We start from the raw sequence: 11,352 nt of genomic DNA on the forward strand, positions 1-11,352 counted from the left end.
TCAGGTGCTGCAAAGATTGTTGAAAATGTTTTTTCAATTCTTTTCTTAATAACCCTGAGCTAACTGTACAGCGAGTTTAGAATCCCTGTGTTTTAGATATCTTTACTAATCTCTTGAATTACAGACACGACTGCAGGTTATATCGATCTGTCATGTAAAAAAAAAAAAAAAAAAAAGAAAGAAAATGATGAATAAAGCTGAAGAAAACTGTCACCTTGCCCGTTATTTTAATATAGACCATGCACACACCATCGCTTTAATAAAAATATAGAACTTTATTAAATATATTTCACAGTTTACATCTTTTTCAAATTGTTTTCCATTAACAGTATACCCTTCATGGAAAACAATGCGACTCTTGTCTGCTTATTTCTAGAGCAAAGATCATTATATTTTTCACCATCTCCTAAAATGACAGATCATCAAGTAAATCGCCATTTCCATGAACCATAAAACATATCATCTCTTTCCCAGTATCAAACTGGGGCTGCCTACTGCCGGATCCATCTACATCTGCAATCCAATCAGCAACCAGACATTACACAAAAGATCACCTGTAGGTATCACTGTATAATTGCCATTTGGAAAAAGCTTTACAGTGTAATATATTCACAGCCGTCATGCTCGGCCCACATGTTTTACTGCAGATTTAGAAATCTCTCTAGCATCCTTCTTGGAGAGATGGACTTCTGCCATCCTAACTGGGCTGACAGTCCCAATCGAAATGGATTTGCGCTCAGATCTGCCGCTTGGAAAAAAGTCTGATTTCAAACCGCTTTCGACTCCCAAAGGCTGACGGAAAACGTAGCTTGAGTAAATTCAATTGCTTTTTTAATAGCTTCTAACACTGCCACTGGGATTGTGGTTCTCTCACTCCAGTATTGAGCTTGGATTATTTTTCTCTAAACCTAAAATAACGTGTCCTGAGACAGTGCTGCTGTGTCTGGTAAAGCAATGTGCGTCAATACCACCAGGTGTGACTTTGCTATGCATTACAGTGCATTGTAGCGTCTTGCTTTGTGATCAATATCTATTTAGTTTTTGCAAAACACGGCTATACATGCAACCAACAGATGTTATTTTAAACCAGCAGTACAGGATCAAAATGCGATAATTAAATAAATAAATGTCTACATAAATATCAGTGAGTAACCACTGCCCCCTTCTGTTCGTGCCAGCGAGAAGCAGCATCATGCAGTCTCTGTGGATTCTGATTTGGTGTTTGAACACATCTTGGTCCACGGACTGTCTATCTCCAGCTCTGGATGCAGTCATGCATTGCTGGATAGAGCTGAGCAGGTTGCAGGTTTCCCCCAGACTCGAGTGTTTGTCTGTGGACTCGTTTATAGAGCTTTCAGGGTCAAAACCCACCTTACAGGATATAGGCCCGGCCCCCATACTGTTTAAGGAATTTGAAATGAAAACTTGCACAATGCAGTTTTGTAACTTTCATCATTATGTTGAAACCCCTCTAAGGTTAGAATATGAATCTGCAGAGCATGGGAGTCCATGCAAAGTGCTCATAAACTATCAACAAACGTGTGTGCTTCTGTACAGCTTGCCATGTTGCTTCTCTACTATCAATGCCAGCACTGATATCAGTGTGTCTCTGTGGCAGTGTATCTGCATGTCTCCTACTCATATTAATGACTTCCTTGACCTGCAGCATGTACATGTCTCTCTGGCAGTGTCACTGTGTTTCTGTTTGTCGGTGTGTCAGTGCGTCTCGATGACAGCCTTGATGTACAGGGTGTCGTTGCGAAGGTAGGGGTTGTGGGGGGCGAGCAGCAGGGAGTGCCTGATGAAGAGGGGACAGCCGCTGGCCACATTGACGGCAGCGCGGGGCTTCTGGAATGAGGCGCTCAGGGGGTCGGGGAGGAAGGCCTCGCGCACGTCGCTGCCGCCCCCAGAGGAGTCCAGGCAGGAGAAGGTGACCTTGTGCCTGAAGGGCCAGGGCAGGACGTCATCCCACTCGCCCCGCATCACACACAGGAACAGGGAGGCATGGGAGCCTCGGCCCACCCCGTCTCCGCGGGGGTACAATCGGAGGCACAGTCTGTACCCAAACGGGTGGCTGAGGAAGGCAGGGGAGTGGAGAGAGAGGGCCACGCTGCGCTCCGGCTCCCTCAGGCTGGCAGAGAAGCCTTTGATCTTCCACACCAGGGTCCCGTTCTCGGACGCGGTGGCGCCCCCCCTGCTCTGGAGGTGCTGCAGGGCTCGCTCATACCCCAGGCAGCGGCTCTGGAGCTCCGCTAGAGCCCCTCTGCAAACGGCCAGGTCCTGAGTGAGTGTTGCGATTTCTTCCCTGGGTGTCTGGGCATCCCCCTCCCTCTCCCCCTGCTTGGTGGACAGCAGGCTCTGCATTGCCAGCAGTTTGCTCATCACCAGCTTCTTGAAGGCGACGTTGACCTCCTCGCCCCGGTCGAGGCGAGTCTGCAGGGAGGAGGTGACCGACAGCAGCCTAAGGAGGTGAGCCGGGGAGCAGATCTCGTCTACCAGGGACTGGGGCTGTGAGGAGAGAGGAGAGGAAGAGGAGGTGAGAAGAGAGATAGATGGGAATAGGTGAGAGAGGGGAGGAGAGCTTCTTTACCAGGGACTGGGCTAAGGAGAGGGGTGAGAGGATTTGGGAGGAGGAGGATTAGAGGGAGGTTAGAGGGAGTCTTGTGGAAGAGATATAGACACACGATGATCTAACCCTACCTTCTTGGAAGAGTGGTGCCTCTCAGATTGGCAGGAGCTCTTGTCTTCTGGCTGGGGTTCCTGGAAACAGAGGAGGAGAGAAACTCAGTCACTAGGAAACAGAACCACTCCCACAGAAACAAAGCACAGCATGATTTAGACTAACCACTTGAACTAAACTATGTACAGCTATGGCAAAAGGTTTTGCATCACCTAGAATTTTTGGATGAAGACAAAATAAAAGTAAAAAAAAAAAAAAAAAAAAAAAAAACAAATAATTTAGATGCTTTATTCAATATTAAATCTACGAAATAAGTTGTAGCACACTAATTTCGTTTTGAAGGTTTACTATCAGATGACCTTCGGTATTATCATCATGTCATAAAGTACAAAGTTATTGATGTTCGCCAATCGAACTACAAAGCGGTATGCAATTCAATATGTTAATGTGACATTATTCAGCAGGTTTCATTTGACTTTATAAGCAAAATTAGTTCATTCTATAGAGTGACGCAAAGGTGTTGGCCACAGCTGTACATAAATTAAATACTTTAAAACAAATGGGTTTATTTGAATTGGAGACAATGTATAACTGTGTATCATTTTTCAGAATCACACTGATAACTCAAACACATGGATGTATTCCAAGTGCATGTCTGGGACTCTCATGAATACGTTCATTATGGAGAGGCCTGGAATGACATGGTGACATTGTACTCCATGACAATACTTTTGATGTTACGAATGCTGACATGAGCATTCCGCGAGTTAAAGCAAAGTCAGATGTGCTTTTTGTCTGCGTGTAGATCTGATTACCTCCTCCGCCCCTGTGCCTCTGGGCAGTATCTCTGGTGTATTCTTGGGCTTGTTTTTCGGACAGTTTGACAAGTGATCCTGTAGAGAACACAAAGCCATCACTGAAGTGAATGCAGCATTATGAAAAGACACCATCTGGCAGGTTACCATAGTATAAAAAACAGCCAAAAGAAAGCAGCTCCTTCCCATAGTACAGCACTGATTGGTCTTGGTAGCTGCTTCCAGATCGCTGCAATAATGTTCCATTGGTTCTGACAGACTCTTCCACCCCCCCCCACCACCACCACCACCACCATCAGCTCCCAGTTCTGCTTTTTTGCTAAAGAGTTGCAGACTAGCGACAAAAAATCGTGAGATTATCCATTAGGGCAAAATTGTCAATAACTAAATGACATCAAAATGTTTTACAGATTTAAGCTTCCTTTTTTAATTGGATACCATAGCATTAAATTTTGAGAAGGGGCTGGTTCATTGTCTTTGCTGTGCTTTTACCAGGGCATAGTAAAGAGATGGCTGATGGTTCTTACCTCCAGCAGGCTGTGTGGCAGGGAGCAGCTACAGTGCTGACAGTAGACCAGCCTCCAGTCACAGACGTGGCTCTCGTGGTGTTGCAGTGCCCTTCGCTCCCCGCTGAACGCACAGCCAAAGGTAGCATTGGTGCACGGCTCCACTGCATGCTCGCACTCCCTCTCGTGAGAGCTCTGCCGGGCACAGACACACAGGTTACAGGGTGATCACCAGCTTATAGTACACTAGTGTGAATTAACATTGACCCATTGAGCCAGCTAGCCCTCACACTCTCCCATCTCCTCCCTCTCCACTTTCCCGTCTCTCTATCCTCTCTTCTCTCTGCTCTTGCCTATCCTCCCCCTCCTCCCCCTTTCTCTCACCAGGTAGTCTCGGAGCAGTCCTCTCCAGGTGCAGCCGCTGCTACACTTTGGACACTGGATCTCCATGCCAGAGACGTCTTTCTCTGCAGCCTTGTCAGGAAACACCTGCAAAGAGCAGAGAAGCCAATCAACACCCAGCAATTCCAGTGACTCACAGGACCCCCCCCACCCCTGCTGAGGACTGTCACTCCTGGGGGGGGGGGGACGAGAGGACAGTGAGTGTCCTGGGGGGCACCCCTGCTCTCCTGTCACTCATAGGGTCCCCCACCCTGAGGTTTACACACTAGTTTCAGACTGAACTGAACAGGACAGGCAGGGGGTGGGCTGTGAATTGAAGATCGGTTAACAGATTTATAAATGCGAATTATACAAAGCGGGATACAAACCAGATCCATACAGTCCTGTGTAAATAATGTGCTCATAGAGACCTACACTGTAGGGTTGTATAGAAGCGCACTCCGTTTTTACCTGCGAGGCCTGGATCTTCTCCCGGCACACACAGCACTCAGCGGCTCCTGACTTCCTGTTGATGAAACAGACGAGTCGGGGGGTCAGTGTGTGGGTCAGCTTTGCTGTGCTGTGATTGGGAGCCTTGGTTACGTTTATTTATTTATTTTATAATGTCCTGTTATCACAATTCTTGTCATATTTCATATGCCATACCAGCCACTAGATGTAGCCATATGATCAAAAACGTTATACTCTGTGTGTGTAATTATATATATTTTATATATATTATTCATGAAACACATACACATAACAATCACTATAAATAACGAAAATGAAAAATTGATCTCAAAATTTGAATAATTAGCTAAAACGTTTTATATATAAACGTAAAACTACATACGTTGTATAATGCATATGTTTTACACTCCATAGTGTAGAATGGATTTGTATTACTGTTAATCTGAACCTATTTATTTTTCATATTTAAAACATCGTTTTGTGAAGGAGATCATACCAGTGTTATTAATTATTCATATGTAAATATCACACTAACCCTATACTGCAATCTTACACAAGAGCACAACGGGTACTAGTTCAGAGAAATGAAGCAATCATGAAAAAAAGCACACGTCAATTTCAATTTCTGTCTGGAGCCCAGACGCACTTCCTTAACTGATTTAAATATTCACCCGTGTTCTTCACCACAGACAGGCGGGGAACTGTTTCGAGTGAAAAAGTCCAGTAGCAGTGGAAATCACGTGCACGGTTTGGTTTTTCTGTAGGCTTTAAATAACCTTTATTATTCTAAAAACAGAAATAAAGATCAATCTACCTGCCTATTTAGATTGACACACACAGAGGCTAATAGCATGCATAAAACATTGTTTTATATTGTTATGTTTGAAATAGTAATAATACTACATTCAACTATGTACTTACTGTAGCATGCTGGTCATACATTCGCAGCAGTATCGATGCCCGCAGATCGTTTGTTTGGGTCGGATTAGCAGGAACCCGCAAGCCGAGCAGAGAAGCCCCGAACCAGCGACACGATCCAGGGGGCTCATCCCGGATACAAGGGCGACCATCGCGATGACTATAACCACAAAACTAAAATGACTTGACGAGAGAGACTTCAGAGAGAAGTGCAGTCCGGTAGAGCGTCTTTGAAGTTGACCGTCAGTTTATTTGAAATAAATGCAGGTAGATATGCACACACACCACAGCTAAATAAATATTCAATAAATAATAAATAATAATAATAATAATATAATAATAATAATAATAATAATAATAAATAATAATAATAATAATAATAAAAACACAACGAGAAATATGAATATCGCAAGTAAACCCAATATAAAAACTCTATTAGCAGAGCGACAGAAGATCCTCTCTTCTGTATAAACTATTCGGAAAGTGAAACGGTATCGTTATAACTGCGAGTTTTACTCAGTACAGGAAATTCCCCGGTTAGTCATGCAGCGTGTGTCATACTAGCTGTGTGACTCAATAGGTTTTAAATCTGAAATGTTTTGAAATGTTTAAATCGCGACAAGCTTTGTAGGAACAAACAACCCCGCGGGTCTTGACAAATATAAATAAATAAACAAATAAATAAAAACAGACAACCCACAGAGGTAGAGAAACCTTGGACGTGATAAACTCGCTAGCGCAAGTTTTAATCTTGTGAATATTTCTGCAACTAGAACATTTCAAACAATACACTAAAATTGCAGATAGCGAGAACAGCGCGTTCTGCGTTCATTATTAATAGAATTCACGTTAAAGGGGTTCTTTTCTAAATATTTTTTGAGAGTTTGATTTATGATATTGAATAATTCAACAAAGACGTGATTCAAATCTGTTGAACATTTGATTTATTTACTTATTTATGGGGGGGGGGGGGTACAATAAACACACATGAACCCAGACCCTTTTAAAAATACACTTAAAAAAAAAAAAAAAAACTTCAGAGGATCGTATTTGCATTTAACAGGAATAAAAGTGAAGGCATTACAAAGCAATTGAAATGTACCAGAACGTTTTCCAACCGCTTCCAGTTCCCTATAGTAATTTTTACAAGTACGGTAACGCGTCCAACTGGAATTTTTCTTAAAGCGATAAGAGGAAATGTACCTGCGGTGAACCCGGGTTTTGTTGTTATTAAGAAGGAAGAAATGTCTGTAGCTGTATAAGATCCCCCGCCCCCACCCCACCAAAAAAAGAAAAGAAAATGATAACCCACAGTATTGGTGCAATACATTTAATACTATATACTCGATTTGATATAATATAATATATATATTATAGATATATATGCCCTTCAACTTTACAGAAAGAAAAGTAAATTGTTGAAAAACAACAAGTTTACTGCACTGTGCTTACTTTTCGGTTGTGTGTGTGTGTGTGTGTGTGTGTGTGTGTGTGTGTGTGTGTGTGTGTGTATATATATATATATATATATATATATATATATATATATATATATATATATATATATATATATATATAAAACAAACAAAAAAGGTCATTTGTGCACTACAATGCTTGATATTGACGAGGTGCGGACAGGTGTAAGGTAATTACATGTAATGAAGGTAGAGTCTCTTCTGCAATTCAAAAGTTCAAAATTCTTTTAGCTAAACTTTCAGTTTTAAATGGCTACCAAAGAGCTTCCGTAGAAACATTGCCTGTCGCACGACGAGAGTGAAGTTACTGTCTTTGTGGGGACATTTTGTCCGCACATTGATAGCAGTACATTTTTATGATATCAAAACATTTATGTTGCTCGGAACCTCCCGTGTAATCTGGGGTTTACACGACAAGGTTCCGAGCAGGAGCCAGTTCAGGGGAATTCTAAAATGAAACACTTGTGTCCCGGCCGTGGCGTACACTGCGTGCTCGGACGACGTGTTCTAGACACTGCTGTTCCCTAAGGTAATGAGGAAACCATGACATGCTCATCTGCGCAGAAGGCACGTCACCACTGCTTCAGGGCAGCCCGTTATTAGGAAAAATTCCAAATCTTCTGCTGCTGCTTCTCAGTGTAGCTCTCTAGCGGCTGGAAAATGTAAGTGCAACACGTACACTGCCCAAGGGAGTCCCCCCCCCTCCAGCATCTTTGATAAAGTATCAGACACAAAGAAAGGTAGAATAAATCTCCTTCAATCACCTTGACCGATGTCACAGTCACACCTAATCGAGGGCGGTTCTTGCAGATCCAGAGGGCGAGATCCTGGCCCAAACAGTAATCCCAGCACACTGCTCTGCACAGCACATCTAGCAGTGCCGTGCCTATCTGCGAATCACTGTTACATTACAGCTTTGAAAAGAGCTGAATTTATTTAGCTCGGTTGGTCTGAAATCATCATTAGCCGCTGAAAGGTTCGTTTGAGAGCTGGGCTGGAGTCTGTCAGGGGCGTTCTTGTGTTTTTATATATTTTCAAAGTAAACTTGGATTTTTACTCCGAGACCCAGGTTTCGTTTACAGTGATTACATTTGCACGCACAACGCATAAATCATTGTGTAACTGGTTGTTTTCAACAAATGTGCAGCGTTAATAACACGCCAAACTCAATGTGTAGAGTTAACCTGCCAAACTCAACCGAGGGAATCCTTGCTTCTGAACCGACCTGTACTTGTATTCCATTAAACAGTTTATTTATTTTTTGTTTTACAGGAAAGCATTTCAGTGACATTCATCCTTGCCAAGTTTAGATCACATGATAAACAAGACAGATTGAATAAATTATAAAAGTGCTTTTCAGATATCATAACAGGTTATTCAAGATAAATGCATGAACCAATTTTACATACAGTCAGCTTTCATACATCCACAGATTTTGAAACAGTTCAAAATCAAGTTCCTTCCCAACTCAGCTGTACCAGCTGTTATCTATACAAGTGCAAAACTGTAGTTTTGCATAGATTGAGTGTCTACCTTGACTACATCCCCCCAGCTGGAAATAATGTACCCTTCTGGTGTTTAAAGGTAATAATTCATTATACAATATCACATTTTAACTAATATTTGCAGGAATGTCACTATAGAATATATTAGATTATTCTAGATTAAACGTTTATCTGGCTTAGTTTAACATTTGTAATGACAAATAATGACCCATTCTCATCACTATATAACAGGAGAGTCACCACACCTCTGTGACAGACATTGTTTTTGATCTGCTGTTTGTGTTTACAGAGACCAGCAAAACATCACGAAGTGATACACCCCCATTGAAGAACTGAAAACTAGACTGCAGCTCAGCAGTACTGTAGAGAACACCACACCGACCTCGTCAGTATAAAGAACGTCAGTGGAAATGAAGACCTAGTGAAGAAAGCGCAGGGCAAGGCCTTCTGGATAGGTCTGTTCAATGAGCCCTGGAAGTGGTCACACCAGGGGGATAGCTACACATTTCACAACTGGAACAGAGAGGAACCAAACAATGCAGGGGGCAATGAGAACTGTGTGATTAGGTGTAAGGGATAGTTGGTATCCACCCAGAGGTGAAAGGAATGATAGGGGCTGCAGCTCAAAGCTCCCCTTCTGCTTTGATAAGCAATCTGTTTTTTAGATTTTATAAACCCAGCAACAGGTATAATATAATCCACTCTGAAAAACACTGTTTCAACAATACATCTACATGCATGCCTTTTTAAAGTCAGTGCAAATGCAACATCTTATTAATTATTTGTGTGCTTATAAAAAAGCTTAGTACTGGGAGTGCAACATTATTAACGACTGTCCCGATAGGATTGATGCAGAAGATGAAATGTTCATTTAATAATACTCCACTTTGTTATACAATAAATTAAATGGGATCGGGAAAGTTTATTCATAACTATAAAACACACTTAAACTATTTGATGAACTACAATTATCTGTGCTGTGATTTCTGACTTATCAGGAGGCAAACGATATGTACCTCTATTACTATAGATGTAAAGGGCCATTTAAAAATGCTACATGAGGAATCGTTAAACCCCCACATCCTACCATGTTAATGTTAGCAGTTGTATCAGACACTATACAAACTGATCAAGTAGCTGAACTACGCCAACCTCTTTGAGAAGAGAACTACTTGATTTGTTTTAGCTAGATTAAGAACAGGTTAGTTTAATTTCAGGGAAGCAGAAATATAATTGAATAGCCACGCAAAGGGAGGTCCACAAGTTGCCATCAGTTATAAAACATTTATTATTCCAACATTTGAAAATCAAGTTTAGCAAATCAATACATTATGTGGTAAAACTATATATAATAAAAGGAGTCCAGATAATAGGCAGTCTCTTTCCAGGGTTGAATAATCTGTAAAGTCCATCCGTTCAAATAGTCCAGTCCAGTGGAGTGTACGAGAAAGGATTACAACCCATGTTCGAAAGGGAGACAATCTACTAATAATTAAATTAATTAATTTAAAAAAAAAAAGCGAACGGGCTCTGCTCGTCCCTGCTTCGGTCATGCTTTAAAGTTGCAACCCAGAAAAACTCAGCCTGGAAAAGACTCAAGCAACCACACATCCCAGCGTATTGGGTAGCTACAAAGTCACAAAAATAAAGATATCTCGTTTCATGTAGTTCCCCGTCTTTCTCCCGTCTCGTTCTCCCTTCTCAGCTTTTATGCTGCAGGTCATCCAGTTAATTATTCAATTGTATCAAACAGATACAAATTAAAACGAATATCAAGTGATTTTACACAAAGAAACCACACACAGCATATACATATATAAAAAGACGTTAAACTCAATAATCGTGCAATTAAATAACAATACTCAATCGTAATAATATAATAATAATAATAATAATAATAATAATAATAATAATAGCTCAGTGAAGAAGGAGTAGAAAAGAAGAAAGAAAAAAAGAGAAAGAATCATTCGTAAACCAAATAAAACATTAAGTAGAAAGGAGAGAGGAAAAAAAGAGGAAAGAAAAAGAGAAGAAGAAAAGAAAAAAAAAGGAAAGAGATATACCTGTGATATTAACAACTGTGCTAACAGAAGGTTAAAAAATGGCTAACATGTTAATGAGCTAGTATTAGGGGCCCTGCTGCATCAAAATCCAGTGATTTAAGAAATAGCCGTTTAAATTATTCACTTGTAGTCAATTAAAATTAGTAAATTAAACTCTCCCAACGAATATCAAAGTGATTTGTCAATCATGAACCACACGTTCACAGCCTCCTTTATGCACAGCCGTTAACAATTGTACATTAAAAGAACTAGTAGTCAATAACACAGAAAGAAGGTTAAAACCATTTAAGGTACCGATAATGTAGCAATATATATTTAATTACTAATGCACTCACGATAAGCCCGCTCAACAAAGATATGGTGCTCACCAGTGGCCTGGATATTCACAGGAACCCAGGTGCCGTGAGCTGAGTGTAAAAAATTGCGTTCTCACTGTGAGTAAACCATAGTAAGTATGGTGGTTAATGGGCCCTGCTACTGGAAAATCCAGTAAGATGTATAACCACAAGGTGTTTCACGCGAATCTGTTTAGAGAGTA

The 11,352-nt window shown here is 41.1% G+C and overlaps 1 protein-coding gene across 1 annotated transcript; it reads right to left on the reverse strand.

Annotated features, from left to right (window-relative positions):
• Positions 1-255: 255 nt before the first annotated feature.
• Positions 256-6,245, reverse strand: LOC121298674 (TNF receptor-associated factor 2-like). The gene is made up of 7 exons (XM_041225853.1): positions 5,775-6,245; positions 4,854-4,908; positions 4,386-4,490; positions 4,023-4,196; positions 3,496-3,573; positions 2,701-2,760; positions 256-2,508 (listed from the first exon to the last, which is right to left on the reverse strand). Exons 1-7 carry the CDS (start codon positions 5,921-5,923, stop codon positions 1,717-1,719), a joined length of 1,413 nt encoding a protein of 470 aa, XP_041081787.1. The 5' UTR covers positions 5,924-6,245; the 3' UTR covers positions 256-1,716.
• Between the last annotated feature and the right edge of the window lie 5,107 nt (positions 6,246-11,352).

The sequence above is a fragment of the Polyodon spathula genome, chromosome 24, assembly GCF_017654505.1.
Source record: "Polyodon spathula isolate WHYD16114869_AA chromosome 24, ASM1765450v1, whole genome shotgun sequence".
Classification (NCBI taxonomy): Eukaryota; Metazoa; Chordata; class Actinopteri; order Acipenseriformes; family Polyodontidae; genus Polyodon; species Polyodon spathula.